The 18,620-nt window shown below is 38.8% G+C and overlaps 1 protein-coding gene across 1 annotated transcript in view; it reads right to left on the bottom strand.

The window, feature by feature from the left end:
- VCPIP1 (valosin containing protein interacting protein 1) overlaps positions 1-18,468 on the bottom strand; it is a 32,867-nt gene extending 14,399 nt beyond the window's left edge. The window contains exons 1-2 of the mRNA XM_004477795.5: positions 15,412-18,468; positions 4,838-4,924 (exon numbers count right to left, since the gene is read on the bottom strand). Of these exons, the coding sequence (XP_004477852.1) occupies positions 4,838-4,924; positions 15,412-18,124 (2,800 nt within the window). The 5' untranslated portion in view covers positions 18,125-18,468. The remainder of the gene's footprint in view (positions 1-4,837; positions 4,925-15,411) is intronic.
- Between the last annotated feature and the right edge of the window lie 152 nt (positions 18,469-18,620).

Consider the following 18,620-nt stretch of genomic DNA (forward strand, 5'->3'; position numbering starts at 1 on the left):
TTAGAAAACAAAATTTTAAAATCAATAATCTAAGCTTCTACTTAAAGTAGAAAGAGAAGAACAAGTTAAACCCACACAATTGTAAGGATGAAAAAAAATGAAGAGCAGAAACCAATGAAATGGAAATCAGAAAAGAAAGAGAGAATATATATGAAACCAAAAGTTGGTTTTTGTTTGAAAAGTTCATTAAATTAATAAACACTAAAGTAGCCAGCAAAAAAAGAGAGGCACAAACTGACAGTATCAGAAATGAAAGAGCTACAGATTCTACAGACATTAAAAAATCATTAAGGGAATGTTATAAATTTTATATTAATAAATGTGGTAACTTGGATGAAATGGACAAATTTCTCAAAAGACAAAACACCAAAGTTCACTCAAGAGGAGATAAGCCAAAGAGGGCTCTAAGAAAGAAACTGAATTTGTACTTAAGAAGAGTCCAGGGAAGCGGACCTGGCCCAGTGGTTAGGGCATCCATCTACCACAAGGGGGTCCATGGTTCAAACCCCGGGCCTCCTTGACCCGTGTAGGGCTAGCCCACATGCAGGGCTAGCCCACGTGCAGTGCTGATGCGCGCGGGGAGCGCCGTGCCATGCAGGGGTGTCCCCTGCGTGGGGGAGACCCACGCGCAAGGAGTGCGCCCCATAAGGGGAGCCGCCCAGCGCAAAGGAGACTGCAGGCTGCCCAGGGGTGGCGCCGCACACACGGAGAGCTGACACAGCAAGATGACGCAACAAAAAGAAACACAGATTCCCGTGCCACTGACAACAACAGAAGTGGACAAGGAGTAATGCAGAGAATGGACAAGAAAGCAGACAGCACACAAAAAGCTGCAAAAGGGGAGGGCGATAAAATAAAAAAGAATCCAACAAAGAAGATTCCAAGCAGAAATGGCATCAATGGTGAATCCTACCTAACATTTAAGGAAGAAATAATGTCAAGACTATCACAGTATCATCCAGAAAATAAAAGGGGGTAGAAGGCAATACTTCCCAACTCCTTGTTGGCCTTATGAGGCCAACATTACCTTGATTAAACAAAGTCATCACAAGAAAAGAAAACTGCCGACCATTACTCTTCATAAGCATAGTTGCAAAAACTTTCAAAAAATTATTAGCAGAGTGAAGTCAGTATGCAAAGTTGGCTCAACTTTTAAAAAAATCAATCAAGCTAATTTACCATATCATAGACACAGGAAAAAAAGAGCTTGACAAAATTTGACATCTATTCACAATATAAACTCTCAGCAAACTAGGAATAGAAGGGAATATCTTAAACCTGATGAAGGGCATCTCTGAGAAACTTACACAATAAATGCCTTCCCCCTAATATCAGGAACAAGGCAAGGATGTCCACTCTCTCACTACTCCTATTCAACATCAAACTAAGGTCCTATCCAGTGCAATAAAGCAAGAAAAAATAAATAAAACGCAAACAGAATGGAAAGGAAGAGATAATACTGTCCTTTAATTACAGAAGACATGATGCAATTAAACAATGCTAAAGAATCTGCTACAAAGCTACAAGAACTGTTGGTGAACTTGCTAGCAAGTAACATCTAGCCAAAATGGCCACTAAACATGCATAATGGCTACCGCAAACGGCACCACCCTTCTTCCTCGCCACCTTCCTGCCAGAAAAGCCCGCGCGCGCCAACTTCAAACCTGCCTCCTCCAATCAACAGCCGCTTCAAGTTACCCCAGTCCCCTTAGCCTATCTGTAATTGCCACATCACCCTAAGCCCTTACCCCTGTCTATATAAGCTGTATCACTTCCCCAATAAACTAGACCTGTGCCACGAGCCTGCATCTCCGGAGCAGATACTGTGTGTTTCCAGGCTGTGTGATCCCGGGGCTCTGTTGTCACTTACCTCACGGACAGCTAGCCTGCTCCAACCGAGTGGGAAACAATAAGAACTAATACATAGATTAGCACTAGGTCACAGGGTTCAAAGTAAATATATAAAAATCAGTGTTTTCCATGTACCAGTAATGAACAATAGGAAACTGGAATTTTCAAAAAGCATCATTTACAATAGCATCAAAACAACAAGAAATATTTAGGTACAAATTTTAAAAAGCATGTAGAAAATTTGTGTGCTGAAAATTATAAAATTTTGATGAGAGAAATCAAAGAAGAGCTAAATAAATAGAGAAACATGTTTTCATGAATCAGAAGACTCAATGTTGTTACAATATCAATTGTTCTCCATTTGATCTATACATTCCATGGAATCATAATCAAAATTTCTATAGACTTTTTTGTAAAAATCCACAAGCTGATTCCAAAATTTATAATATGGATAAGCAAAGGACCTAGAATACCCAAAAGAATTTTGAAAAAGAAGTCTCAAAACTCAATTTAAGGGAAGCGGATGTGGCTCAACTGGTAGAGTGTCCGCCTACCATGTAGGGGGTCCAGGGTTTAATACCCTGGGCCTCCTGGCCCGTGTGATGAGCTGGCCCACGCTCAGTGCTGCTGTGTCAAGCAGGGGTGCCCCCCGCATTGGGGAGCCCCATGCACAAGGAGTGTACCTCGCAAGGAGAGTTTCCCTGCATGAAAAATGCAACCTGCCCAAAAGTGGCACCGTACACTCAGAGAGCTGACGCAGCAAGATAATGCAACAAAAAAAAGACACAGATTCCCGGTGCTGCCTGACAAAAATGCAAGCGGATACAGAAAAACATGCAGTGAATGGACACAGAGAGCAGATAATGGTGGGGGGGGAAAGGGGAGAGAAATAAATAAAATAAATCTTAAAAAAAAAAAAGAAACTCAATTAAAAAAAAAAAACAAAATATGGGGAAAATAAGCACATGAAAAGATGCTCAACATAATTAGTCATTAGGAAATGCAGATTAAACCACTATGTGATATTACATTTATTAGAACGGTTTTAAACACAAAAACTGACACTGCCAAGTGCTGAGCAAATGGAACTCTCATACAGTGCAAGTGGGAATGCAAAACAGTTCAATCACTTTGGAAACAGTTTAGATACACTTAAATTCAGCATTTCTACTCCCAGATATCTACCTAAAAGAAGTGAAAACCTATGTTCAACAAAGACCTATACACGAATGTTTACAGTGGCTTTATTCAGAGTAGCCAAAAACTGAAACAACACAAATATCCTTTAACTGGCTATAGATTTTTTAAAAATGTAATACAGCCATACAATAGAATACTACTCAGCAGTAAAAAGGAATGAACTATTAATACATGCAACAAGACAGACAGATGAATCTCAAAATCATTAAGTATGCTAAGTCAGAAATATGCAAATTTTTTTCTATAAAGGGGTAACATGGTAAAAATACCTCAGGTTTTGGATGTCATATGGTCTCTGTCACAAGCACTCAACTCTGCCATTAGTGCAAACGCATTCATACACAGTATGTAAAGAAATGAGTGTGGCTGTGTTCCAATAATACTTTACATAAAATAACAGGTAGCAGGCCAGCTTTGGCCCATAGGCCATCGTCTGTTGAGTCCTGTGTGAAATCAAAGAAGTCAGATACAAAAGGCTCCATTTTATGATTCAATTTATATGATAATCTGAATTAGGCAAAAATGTAGGGGCAGAAACCAAATCAGTGGTTGCCAAGGCCTGAAGGCATGGGGATGAGACTGATTACAAAAGGGCACAAGGGAACTTTCCGTAGCAATGGAAATACTCTATCTTCATTGTGGTGGTGGTGGCTATACAACTATATGTTTGTCAAAATTCATATACCTGTACACTTACAAAGGGTGACTATTATCCTATGAAATTATGTCTCAATAATCTTGTCTTTAAGAAAAAAAGAAAAGAAAGGCATTCCTTGGTCCCTGATTCAAACAAATAACAGAAGGGGGAAAAAAAAACCACATTCTTCAGACAATGAAAAGTCAGGGAACACTAATGGGATATTTGGTGACATAAAGGAATTATTGTTCATTTTTAGGTATGATATTATGGTTATTTTTATTTTAAAAAAAGTTTTTACCTTTAAAGACACAAACATATCTACAGATGAAATTATGTTATGTCTGGGATTTACATTAAAATAGTGCAGTTGGGAGGGAGTATAGCTGTACCAGTAAATTGTTGAGGTTGGGGAGTAGGCAAATAGGGGTTCATTACACTATCCTCACCACTTTTGTATATATTTGAACATTTCTATAATACACAGGCCTTGTTTTTGTTTTTTTTTTTTTAAGAAAGAAAAAAACTGTCTGGGGCAGAGAGGAAAGCCATAAAAACAGGGATCAGGTAGGTACAGAAGTGAGATAAACCAGAGTGCTAAGTCTAGGACCAAAGGCACATACACTCTCATATCAAATCTTTGATAAAGTATGTGAGGTCCAAACACACACACACTGACAAACTCTCTTTTAAGAACTTAAAACTCTGAAGATACAGTTATACCCTTGTACATATTTTTAGCAACAATGCACACACAATGTAAAAAGTTAAATGTAAAACGAGCTATTTACTAAATCTAGAAAGCAATGAAGAACATAAAAATCATAGCCAAAACACAACAACAATCTGGGGCAGTCACTGCAATTATGACCAAATCTGCTTCTAATTTCACAATTTGTTTTATGCTTTCTAAAAAAAAAATCATATATATAATTTAAATAAGAAAAAGGAGCAAAAAAGTGATAGATTAACACTATAGCAGAAAACATGCTGACCATGTAAGGATAACAATCTAGTTTAACGAGTCAGACTGAGAAATATATCTGGGATAATATTTTTAGAAGAATACTATCAGATGTGAACTTTCTTAATCTTATAATAGCTTGAATGGAAATGTTATCTAAGAATAAGATCAGGAATTAACTATACCCATGGTTTTCTTCATGATATTGTAGAACACACCACCCTGTTGGAACATGTGAGGAAGTCCCTTTGCATAAGACCATACATCTTCTCCTGTAAGATAAAAACAGACACAACATTAGCAGCAAACAAGAGTTCAATCCAGGGTTGTTTTAACATGGATTAGCCTACAAGAGACTGCAGATCTAAATGACTGACATAGCCTGGCAGTACAGGGATGGTAAGTAGTGATGGCACTGTGGCATTCTAGAAAATGCTTGGTCCATCTAAAGGAAGAGACCACCACCAACTGCTGTTCTGGGTGCAGGCCCAATGTTTCCATATTATATGGCTTTTCAAGAGAAACCAGAAATCCAGGTTCTTAATGTGCATTCTCCCAATTTTTAAAAGAACTAATTCAAAAATTTATTTAAAATCACAAGTCAATATGGAAGTGATTATAAACAAAATGTGTCTGAAAGCTCAATTTAGCTGAAAGGAAACTGGTTCGCAATCTTCAGACCAGAACAACAGAAAGGGTTATAGAAAGATGATTTTTTAAAAATTATATAAAATTATATACATTATACTTTCATACTTAGGTTAAAAACAAACGAAAACAGGCAGAAGGGGCCAGAGAGAAAAATGAAGATAAATAATCAGTGTTTTTGTTCCACTGTTGTTCCAAATTGTTGTTGTTTTTTTTGTTTTTGTTTTGAAGTACTGGGGCTAAGGATTGAATCCGGGACCTCATATGCAAGAAGCTGGTGCTCAACCACTGAGCCACATCAACTACCCAGAGTTGATTTTATCGTTTGTTTGCTTGTTGTTTTTGGTTTTGGTTTTAGGAGGCACCAGGGACTGAACCAGGAACCTCCCATGTGGGAAGCAGGCGCTCAGCTGTTTGAGCCACATCCAATGCCCCCATTTGATTTTTTTTAAATTTCTCTCCCCTCCCCGCCCCAGTTGTCTGCTCTCTATGTCCCTTTGCTGTGTGTTCTCCTGTGACCACTTCTATCCTTATCAGCGGCACCGGGAATCTGTGTTTCTTTTTGTTGCATCATCTTGCTGTGTCAGCTCTCCGTGTGTGCAGTGGCATTCTTGGGCAGGCTCTTTTGCGTTGGGCGGCTCTCCTTACAGGGAGCACTCCTTGTGCGTGGGACTCCCCTACATAGGGGATACCCCTGCGTGGGGGATACCCCTGCGTGGCAGGGCACTCCTTGTGCGCATCAGCGCTGCGCGTGGGCCAGCTCCACATGGGTCAAGGAGGCCCAGGGTTTGAACCGTGGACCTCCCGTGTGGTAGGTGGACGCCCTATCCATTGGGCCAAGTCTACTTCCCCAATTTGATTTTTAAAAACTAGAAATATGAGGGGAAAATGACTTGATCAGATTCAAAACAAACTTGAGAGGACTACTTAAAAATCTACAAATAAACTATCACCTTACAAAAACATTTTTTCAAAAAACATCCTTTGACCATGCCTATCTTTAATAAGTTTCACATGAAAAAGAATGAAAATCATTTTTTAAGAAATTAATAAAGAATGGAAGACACATAAATGTTATTTTTTGGTTCTAATCTGAATATATGTATTTCTTTTATAATCAGAAAATGTTTTAATAAATTTTAACAAAGGAAAATTAACTTTTTCTTTCTTACTAGAAGATTATACTGTTGGATCTGAGCTTTTCAATGGTGGTGACGCTAATTAATCACTTTTTTCTTTCAATCCCTCAGAGCTCTTCCCCTTTCCCAAATTCATAAACAGGAAAATGAATTTGTAAAGCAGGTGGTGAAAGGTGTATTCAGTACACCAGTTTAAAGTACATAAATTTAAAAAGCCTTGGTGTTTCAAGTTTCTGTCATCAGAACCTTTATTTACAGGCAACACTTCATCACTAACGATGCAGTCCTACTAAGACACCCTTTCTTAATTTTTCCCACGCATATGGTTACCACAGCTCTATCACTCTGTACATTAATTTAATTACTTTTCTGCCTCCCCTACTAGAATAAAAGCTTTTCAGTTTCAGGGTAACATCAATGGCCTAATTTGACTTTGTATTCCTCGAGCTTGCCAAAGAGCAGGACAGACAGCAGCATATTGTTTGAAAGAATATACACAAATATTATAAATGAGGTTTAACCTATTAAACAATGCCTGAAAGCAGTCCAGAAGAAAATGAACTGAAGCAGCACAATGATAATTGTTCTTTAACATTATCTATAAAACATAACTAATAATACTAACATGTTTTCTCAAGAATCTAATAAAACAAAATCGTAGCAAAAACTTAGAAAAATAATCATTTTTCTATCATTTCACTAGAGAACAAAATCTTAGAGTGTAAGAATAGTTTGGGGGAAGTGGATTTGGCTCAACTGATAGAGCATCTGCCTACCACATGGGAGGTCCAGGGTTGAAAGTCAGGGCCTCCTGACCTGTGTGGTGAGCTGGCCCACGTGCAGTGCTGATGTGCACAAGGAGTGCTGTGCCACACAGGGGTGTCCCCCGTATAGAGGAGCCCACGTGCAAGGAGGGCCACCCATGTGAAAAAAGTGCAGCCTGCCCAGGAGTGATGCCTCACACACGGAGAGCTGATGCAACAAGATGACGCAACAAAAAGAGATACAGATTCCCGGTGCCACTGACAAGAATCCAAGTGGACACAGAAGAGCACACAGCAAATGGACACAGAGAGAAGACAATGGGGAGAGGGAAAGGAGAGAGAAATAAATAAAAAATAAATCTTTAAAAAAAATAAAGAATAGTCTGGTAATGTATCTAGCAAATATTACGTTAATTTCTATTTTTCTGTTGGCCTCCAATTAAATATATTTTATAATTCAACGGTTTATTCATAGTACAACAGTAAAATACTTACATGCAATATACTATGTATATAAATAAATAAGGGGAAAAAGTCTATACCACTGCCAGAGGTAACTTCTGTCCACATTTTGCTTTCCTCAAATCCTCCTTCCTCACAGCCTTCAGATATCCTATCTTAACAATGGTTATCACTGGAAGTAGTAGATGCAAGATTTTTCTATTCATTTTCTATTTAAAAATTCATTATTTTAACAAGAAGTTTTAATCTTTAAAAAGTATGCTGAAATGTATCAATTCTTAAAAAAATCATTATAATTTTCTAACTTTCTCTAAAATAATAAACTCATGGGGTTAAAGGTAAGTTTAAAAGGTCATCCCAATTTCCTAACTTTAGATATTTAGAGACAATTTGAAGATGCTATTTTGCAATTATGAATCAAGTAAGTAAATCTAAAGATTTAATACCTATATGAAATATATATTTAAGGCCCTAAAAGAAATATCGAAAAACTAGATCTAAACTAAGTATCTGTCACTATAAAATAAACAAGAATGTAAATTTAAACTAGGAACACATGACTTTCTACTAGTGAGAAACTCAAAAATATTCACTGAAAGAACAGTTGCCATTTTTCTGTGGAGAACTCTTCCTATACATCCTTCCATCTAAAAATCTACCTATCCAATATATAGTCAAAAATGTTTCTAAGAAAGGCATGTATGTCTCTCTCCTTAGGCTCAGGCTCTCTCTTTCTTTTTTTTAAGATACCATGGACGGGGATTGAACCCGGGACTTCATATGTGTGGGAAGCTGACACTCAACCACTGAGTCACATCAGCTCTCCTATGTTGGTTTATTCCTTTGCTTGCTGCTGCTGCTGTTGTTGTTTTGGTTGTTGTTTTTAGGAAGCACAGGCACTGGGAACTGAACCTGGACCTCCCATGTGGGAACTAGGCACTCAACTGCCTGAGCCACATCCACTCCCAGGCTTAGTCTCTTCAAGTGCATTGAATATTGTGTAGTTTTCAGTGTTGTCATTGGCATTAAAGGAAATATTTACTGTATACGGGCATGCATACTGGGTGTAAATGTGTAACACACATACATACACATGCATTGTCTGAAAGGATACACCTCCATCTATTAGTGATGATTTTCTCTGGAGTGCAAGTAGGAAGAAAAACTGTTACTTTTTACTTTATACATACTTCGATTCTTTGAATTTTTTTCTTAAATGAACAAATTTTTTTAAATGGGCAAATTAACAAGGGGTGGCAAAGATGTACAGGAACCCTTGCACATTGTTGATGGGAATGTAAAATGGTTCAACTGCTGTGGAAAACAATTTGGCAGTTCCTCAGAAATTTAAGTACAAAATTACCATATGACTCAGCCAATTCTTCTCTTAGGTATACACCCCCAAAAAATTAAAAACAGGAACTTGAACGGGTATGTGTACATCAATGTTTATGGCAGCATTAGTCACAATAGCCAAAAGATGGAAAGAACTCAAGTGTCTGTCAACAGATGAATGGATAAACAAAATGAAGTATATACATACAATGAAATATTACTCAGCCTTAAAAAGAATGAGGTTCTGATACATCCTACAACGTACATGAACCTTGAAGATGAAGTTGAATGAAATAAGCTATACACAAAGGGACAGACATTGTACAATTCTGCTCATATGAAACACCTAGAATGAGCAAATACATGGAGATGGAAAGTAGATGACAGGTTACCAGGGGCAGGAAATAGGGTTGCGGGGGCAGGGGGAAGATGGAGGGAGGAATAGCAGGTTACGCTTAATGGTTACAAAGTTTGTTTGGGGTGATTAAAAAAAAAGTTTTCATAATGGATAATGATGAAGGTGGCACAATACTGTAGATGTAATTAAAATGGGAAATTTTGTATTGGATATATGTTATTATGTTACTACCGTAATATTTTTTAATAAAAAGGGCAAAGGTCTTGAAAACACTTCTCCAATGAGAATATATAAATGGCCAATAAATACATGAAAAGATGCTCAACATCAGTAGTCATCAGGGGAATGCAAAGGGGTCTGTGGTTTTCACCTGACCGGCAAAAGGGTCTGTGGAACAAAAAAGGTTAAGAACCCCTGGCTTAACAGTAATTTGTGCCTCAAATAGTGGGGCTCCTGAGGGCTCAGAGACATCTAGAAACTATATGCAGGGTACACAGCTCAGGAATTCGGCAACCCGTCAGTGGGCCTTACTTTGGAATTTATGCTCCCCAGTGTAACAGAGTTAGACTCATGTATAGGTTCTCTACACATGTCTCTTTTGCCTCTTTTATTTGAACCTATAACTAGCACTATACTTGATAAATATATTCCCAGAGACTTAAATCTTCAGTCCATCCAAGTGCCAGCTGAGCCCTGAATTTCAGCCCTCCAGTTCATGAGACTTACCCAGGACAACTAACAAGGAGATGATGATGGACAATGCCCATCCCAAGGAACACAGAATGTCTGCAACTGAGAGCAAGATAGTTCCATCCATCTGCCCCATGGGATCACAGCTCCCTCTCAATTAGAAGCAGAGTAGGCATCATCATCCCAAAATCGTCAATATTGGGGAATGAACAATGGACTAAAATAGAATTACTATTATTCTACTACAGACATTATTATTCTAGCAGTGGAAGAACAATTATCATTGATATAAACAAAGGCAGTGGCTGCCAGAGGTTCTGAGGGATGGGAGAGGGAAAAATAGTTGTAATATGGGGACATTTTCGGGACATTGGAGTTGTCCTGCATGACAATGTAGTGATAGACACAGACCATTGTATATTTTGTCATAACTTACAAAATTGTGCAGGACAGAGTGTCAACTATAATGTAAACTGTAGTCCATAGTCGGTAGTAATGCTTCAATATGTGTTCATCAATTGTAAAACAAATGTACCACACTAATGAAGGATGTAGTTAATGTGGGAAAATGTGGGAGGAGGAGTGAGAGGGGTATATGGGAAGCCCTTATTTTTTTATGTAACATTTATATCAATCCAAAGCTCCTTAAAAAAAAAAAAAAAAAAAAAAAAAAAGAACCCCTGGCTTAAAGGGTAAAGAGTTTCTGTTTTGGGGAGTGGGTATAGCTCAGTGGTTAAGTGCCTTCTTCCCATATATGAGATTCCAGGTTCAATCCCTGATATTACCTTAAAAAAAAAAGTTTTTCTCTTTGGGGTGATGAAAAAGTTTTAATAATGCAAGGTAGTGATGGCAGCACAACATTGTAAAAGTAATTAATGTGACTAAATTGCTCACTTAGAAATGATTAAAATGGCAAATTTGATGTTACATATATACTACAGTAAAAAAAATTTAATAATATTTGGTAATTGAAAAAAGATTAAGGAAAAAGATATCAAAGTAGTTGAGTACAAAAAAGAAAAAAAATCAAGGTTTAATTTTCAAAGTACAATTGTATAAAGTCACCATTCACTACCTACAAATTTATCTTATGATACATCTATATGCATTATTTTTTATTCAACTTTATAACTGCCCTTCCATTAAGAATATGCTATATATAAATCAATGGAAGGTCTGTCAGCATGTAAAATAAAATAATAAGCATAAGTACTATGTAGATTTGAAATTGTCCTTCAATCAACATTTAAAGAAAAATATCAAGATGCAATAATAGTATTAAATGTCACGTAAAAAAAATTAGTGTTTGACTCCCAATTTTGGAAAGCCTTAAGGCATTTATAGTATCAAGAGATATTAAGAAATCACAGGGAAGCGGATTTGGCTCAATAGATAGAGCATCCACCTACCACATGGGAGATCCAAGGTTCAAATCCAGGGCTTCCTGACCCATGTGATGAGCTGGCCCATGCGCAGTGCTGATGTGTACAAGGAGTGCCATGCCACGCAGGGGCATCCCCCACGTAGGGGAGCCACGGGCAAGGAGTGTGCCCCATAAGGAGAGGCGCCCAGTGCAAAAAAAAAAAAAAAAAAAGCACAGCCTGCCCAGGAATGGCGCCACGCACATGGAGAGCTGATGCAGCAAGATGACGCAACAAAAAGAAACACAGATTCCCCATGCCGCTCTCAAGAATGCAAGTGGACAAAGAACACACAGCGAATAGACACAGAAAGCAGACAACTGGGGGAGGGGGCAGGGGAGAGAAATAAATCTTAAAAAAAAAAAAGAAATCACAAAATATTGTGACTTCAAAATTTTATTTTAAAAAGTCACAACCCTTTCAGGAAAGGAGAAAATATATTAAAATCAAACAAGTTTCTCAACTCCTGAAAGACCGGTAACATTTGTAGTAAAGTGAGGTATGTATCAGAAGTAGCCTAATTTCATTTAAGTAATTCCAAACTGACAAATTCTGTTTTTCACCTAAATCTGTCTTTATGTCTTGAAACAAGACTAGAAAGTTAACAGAATATAATAAGAAAAAGAAATTAGTCTAACATTTATGACAAATGATGTAATATATCTAGCACTAAAAAAACAGAAAACAAAAAGGGTCCATGATAAACTTTAAAAGGTCATCATAGTAAGAGTCACTCAAATACAATATAGATAATGAAGACAACAACCTGCAAAAAAGCAATAGCTTCCAGTGGTCTAGATAAAGCAGACTGAAATGATGTGAAATAATACAAGTAGAACAACGTTATTTCTTTTTAAACTACCATCATAAGATTCAGTGACTAGTTCCTGAATGGTTCATACTGAGCAAAAGAACAATGCATTTACTAATTATTTTGTTGATAACAATAATACATATAAATTCTATTTAATAAGTATTCTACTTAAAAACAAAAGAAAGGCTAAACACAAGTCCCTGGCCATCTCACAGTCTATTTAATGAAGATACAGAGTTATTATATTTAAATATTCTTAGTGAATGTCAAAATTGCCAAAATGCTATGTTGGTGATATTTTGAGGTTTTGTCCTTTAATGTATATAGAAAAGATGGAAATCTATTGATGAAAAATATAAAAATATGGGACTTTAACAGGTAAGTTAATGGAGGGCAAAGACTCCATATTACCGTTGTATTGCAGACACTCATTTTGCTGAAATAATCTGCATTCATTCATACAAGCATTTATTTGGTACCTGCAATGTACCATACACTTACCAGGTAATAAGGTATACACAATGAATAATATAAGCATGGTTTTTGCCAGTGGAGCTTGTACTTTAGCGGAGGAGACAAATGAATAAGTAAATCAACAAATAAGATAATTAAAACTGTGATAGGTGTTATAAGGGAAATGAACAGAGTGCAATGATAGAAGGAGCACTTAAGAGTGGTCGGGAAACGTCTCTCAAACCCCCAGACAGCATGGGCAGGAACATCAACAGTTCCCCAGCACACTTTTGGGTATGGTTGTGTAAATATTCCCAAACTGACATTTTTACAAATACAACACTTTTTATTAAGAATATCTTCTACAGAGAGAGAAAACTAGTATTAATAGAGGGAATAAATATAGGTCTCACACCGTACTTTAAAGCAGAAAGTCTCTCAAGGGCTACTACTATAAAATCCGCAAAACATCTTTTAAGTTCAAATTTTGTATTGCCAGTTAAGTCGAAGATTAAAGAAATTTATGGTTTTGTAGGGGCAACAATATAAATGTTTGGGGTGAGGAGTGAAGGGACCATAACAGGAAGACATCATCATAGTAAATTCATTGCGTAGGTGCAGGAACCCCAAACCAAACTCAAAAAGTGACTAATTATAAACTAGAAATAAATTTCACTAATTTTCTTTACAAAATATATTATCAAGCTGATCAGATAATTTAAAAACTGATCATAATCTCACCCATTTATTAATCTACAATGGAGAACAGCCTTCTCAGTGAATAATCCTCATGTTATCTCAACTGCACATCATAATCCTTATCAGGCGTGATCAGAATAGATGCTTGATCAATATGGAATTGGGTAAAGGAACAGAATGCTTTCAGCTTGGCCATGATGAGGATTTATCAAATATCCCTGGCCTGCAATAGAGATTATCTTTCTAGTTACTGGAATTTCCATGAACCCCCAAAGAATTATCTTTTTCTTTCATACAGCAGTTTTTCTGCTGTATAAATTCTGCTTTTCAGACTTTTTCTATGTTCAATGCTGACCACCAATTCCATTTCTACTGACATAGCCTTTCTTTAGATATGTTAATGTCATCTAGTTAATTCAGTCAAAAAAAATTTTTTTTTCCCCAAAAAGTGCCTATGTCCTGCTGGGACTCTACTAGGAGCTAAACACATAAAGTAGATGAGATATGAGCCACATCCTCAAGGGTGCATCTTCTATTGAGAAAGACATATTATCTTTACTGTTTTTGATATGGGAGCTTGCCAATGCCTTCTGCATATATGTCATTTCACCCACTCTGACTGACGGTTTTGAATTTTCAGAGGTCTGGAAATACTTTCCAATTGCCTTTACATACCAACTACAAGGGATATTTTGTGTAGAGGCAATTGAAGTACTGGGGAGTTAAGTACCTTGCCTTAAGTCACTAAGTTAATAAGTAGGGAGCCAAGATTCAAATTCTAGGTCTGACTCCAAAAAACAATCTTTCCTCTATTCCATGCAGTCCCTAAGAAACATTTCCCCCAAAATCAGTTTCCAAAAACTGATAGAAATATTCAAAGTGCCTAGTACAATTCCTGACATATACCCCAATTCAATTACTATACTATGTCTGCCAAACTAAAATCAGCAATATCAAATTATAAATTTGTATAGGGATTTTAGATTTCCTAATTAACTATTAGGCCTGAAAAACTTAATAAGCCAGGAATAAATAAACTTCACTTTGGTAGGTCAAAGTCCAATCACTAATATTTAGTATCCTTAGGAAATAATCAAAACCTAGACCACTTTTCTTGCTGAAAGCTTTAATTTCAGCAACAATACGGCCCTTCTGATATCTAATTCAATTTCATTTCATACTTTAAGCCTTAGTAAAACATGTTAACAGTGATAAAACAAAGATTAAGCAATAAAAATTATGTAAAAAGTGCACCAGTGAATAGTATCCCAAATCATCTAAAACCTTAAATTACATATTTGGTTAGTATTTTCCTTTAACTAATGCTGAATTATTAAAAAGAAATACTTCTCAACTCCATGACCATCTACAGATGGTCTTAGAGCAATAATACTTCATTATAATCAACAGCAAAGATTTACTTGGAGTTAAATTACATAAACACAAACCCTAGTATACAAATAAGAAAAATGTAATGGACTGGGAAGGGGAGAGCAGGAAATGGAGAAAAGAGAATATTAGATGGGGGTGCAGTGAGAATATAAACACCAGAAACTGCAATTCATCAAACAGGAAGTCCTGAAATCACCTGACAGTCAGGAAAACAAAATTTAAAAATAAATGAAAAGGGCAAGGTGGACAGGCTTAATACTTGAACCTAGGAAAAAAGAAAAGGCTTTATATGAGTACATTACAAGCCTGTTTCAAAAATAAATTGGAAAAAAAATAAATTGAAGAATGTTATATTTAAATAATCTGGTGACAGTTAAGTCATTACTTTCATATTTCAGTTTTGATTTCCTAATATTTACTCAATAGAGAATTACATTAACATTTACCCATTAGTTCTCAATAAACTAATTTCTCCTAAACTTTAGTCAAAATTTTTATAATGACCAAATTTTTCCCAAAGACACAAGAGAAAAACCAAGTGTATTATTTTCACTCTTATGCTATGTTAGTTTAATTGATCTTACCCATTAATGTTGCTAAAAGACACAAGGAGTACATTTCTTTGTCAGCTTGTTCCTGAAGTTCCTTGGGTGACAGTTTACTAGTAACAGCAGTCTCTTCTTGTTTCACAGCGTGGGCTGAGTGTGCTGCAGCAGACTGACCACCTTCTGCTTTACTCTTTAGAATCTCTATTGTAATTCTGTCACCGTGCAGTAAAGGAACTGGCTCTCTTTCCATTCCTGCCTGGGGTGGCATTAACTCTTTAGGAGGAAAGCCATACCGAATACACTGCAAATATGGAGGAATGTTGAATTCTCTGGCTATACTTTCCTGAAGTTCACTAAAGGTTGTTGAAGGCTTAAGAGTAACCATGGACTGTCGTCCATCGTTAGTTGTTATACGAATTTTCTTCTCCTTAGAAGTTGTTGGTGAATAGGGAGCCTTGGTAGGTGTAGGAGGTGCAGAGGATGGCCCATCACGAATAGTACTGGGAGAAACAGTCCTGGGTTGCCCTTTCTGTTCTTGTTTTAACTTCTCTGTTTTCCGTTTCTGCATTAGAGAAGCCTGTTCCGTAATATTCTGTTGAATAGTTCTTTCAGTTTTACTCATATTTAACTCCTCCTTGTGCAAAGTTTTTGTTTTCTGTCCAGTAAGAATAATTTTAGTTGGGAGCTGAGACTCTGACTCTTGTCCTTGTACATCTCCAACTCTTTGGGCATGAGCACCATCTATATTTACAGGGGTATAATCATCAGGATTCTTTTTGGCAGTCTGATGCAATATAGTATGGACAACTTTCTGAACTAGGATTTCACTCCCAAATTCACCTGGAAAGTGCTTGGTCACAAGTTTCATTGCAACATCATAAACATTACTATTCAAAGATGAATCACTTTCATACTGGAACCAATATACTGTTTCTCTGACCACTCTTCCACCCCATTCCAAAGTAATAGGAAAAGCTTCTGGCAGATTGTCATACTCTTTACCATCCCAAAAGTGTTTGAATCCACAACCACATTTGCCACCAATGGACCTAGAGTTAGTTCTGTCCCCATCCAAATACACAATAGACCCATCTCCTCTGACCCTTCGCACAGAGGTGCCATGGCACCAATTACAAGCCGTTAGGTTACTCAATCCATAGTCTGGTATCAGAACATCTTTCACTGAATCATATGAGCAAACCAAATTGTTCAAGGGAAAGCTATAATTTTTGTCAGGCCTCAGCTGTCCATGAGTACTTTTTGCCAGGTTATACAATTTCCCTCCTGGAGCCAACCACTCAGGAGGAACATGAAGTTCAGAAAGGGCACCACAGAGCAAGCATTTGTGAAGCCGATTATCCATTACTGCTTTTTTAGCAGCTGCAGTGACTTCTTCAGGCTGAACTCCTATCACCCCAGTCCTCCTGTAGAAATACTGATGGACATCAGCAACCAAACTAGGATGGATACCGTGTTTGTCCATAAAGACTTCTTCCATAGCAGCAACAAGCCTAAGCAAGTATTTATCCTGCAAACTTCTATCTCCTCCAATAACACAACCACCATCTTCCTCAAGTTTGATGTACTTTTTAATAAGGTCCTGAGGCACACCCCAAGCTTTAGGAAGCAAATTCATAGGCAGTTTGGGCAAAGCAGCCCCTTTTATGCCTACCAAGGGGATATAATGGTTTCTACCAGAGCTACTCCATGCAATGCATATTGGTTTGTTCAAATGACCATCCCTTCCGGTGCACTTCTCCGCAGGGATAAGCCCCGGCAAAAAGGTGGCTGAATAATCACCAGAGCTTCTCATGCCACTGAGAGAATCTAACAGAATAATAGGACGATGTAACACATTGGCAAGGCCAAAGATGTGGATGTTCCTCAGTCCCAAGGGAACGCCCTCAGGTGGTACAAAAAGAGGGTCGCACTCATTGATAATGTCCTCCCACTCAGCGGCATCAATGAAGTCATGGAACAGGGCTTGATATCGGGCCAGGTGCTGCTGAAAGTGCTGTTTAAGATTCTCTCTCAAGGCATGCCAGAAGAGCTCCCGGCCTACTAGAGCCCGGGACACAGCATGCACCAGGCAGTGTCCATCCCCATCCACATGAACTGGAATGAGACATTCCTGACTTTTATTGGCCCTCTTGATGTCTTCAAGAGTGTCATGTAAATACAGGAGGCTTCCAGAGCGGTCCTTGCCGTAGCCCACAGTGTTAACATGCTCTGGCTCTATGAGGAAGGCACGGTCACCCAGTAAAGCACAATCAAACAGTTCGCCCTGATTCATGTCCCGTAGAAGCTTAGCCCGACCTGTCTGTTTGTCCATTCCATAGCGAGCTAATATGGGCGACAGCAATTTGCAGTGGTAGTTGGAAAGGCCCATCACCTTCACCAATTCCGTATTCTTCTTCGGTGCCCCCGTCACCCCGAGCAGCGCGTTCCGGAGCAGGTTGTGAAGCACTACGTCCGGGTCGGTCACCTCCTCCACCCCCAGCAGCTGTTGCTGCTCATGCCGCTGCCCGCACTCGGTGCACTCGATGCTGACTGAACCGGAGGCCGGGAAGAACAGTCGCGCCTGGCACTTCGGATCCGGGCAGCTCCCGGAGAGGATTCTCCGGTCTCTCCGCTTCGAGAGCCCCCCCGGAGCAGCCGACGCCGCCACCCCCAGGGGCGGCGGAGTCTGCGGAGCCTCAGGGGGAGGAGGTGGCGGAGGCAGCGGAGGCGGCGGCGGCGGCTGAGACATAGCTCTCAGCTCTCGAGTCTCGCTCCGCGTCCCAAGCGACCCTCAAAGGCTCATAGCCTGTACTTCCACCGGCCCGACTTGGTCTAGTCCAGGCCCAGGGCGAATCACTTTCCTTTTCCTACCAGCTCCTCCTCCTCTCAAGCGAAGGCGGAAGCGCGGACGTTGTTTCTCTTCTTACTTCTTCACTGCCGTAGCCGTTGCCCGGAACGTAACGGCCACCACCCCACTCCGCACTCACACTCACTCACTCTCGCTCTCTCCCCTCAGATACACAGACATACACGCCCTCACTGAGAGTGCGCACGCGCAGCTTTCGCTCTGCCCTCTGGGAATTAGAGTCTTCCAGTCCCTCTCCTTGCCTTCCGGTGCTGCAATCGTGCGTCCGAATAGAACTACAAATACCTTAAGGCCAAGCTGCACGGCGTCCGCGAAGAGAAGGAAGAGGAAGGCAAAGGAAGCAGCGGCAGAAAGGAAGATGGTGACTCGCGTTGCCTGC

This window comes from Dasypus novemcinctus, chromosome 14 (assembly GCF_030445035.2).
Source record: "Dasypus novemcinctus isolate mDasNov1 chromosome 14, mDasNov1.1.hap2, whole genome shotgun sequence".
NCBI lineage: Eukaryota > Metazoa > Chordata > Mammalia > Cingulata > Dasypodidae > Dasypus > Dasypus novemcinctus.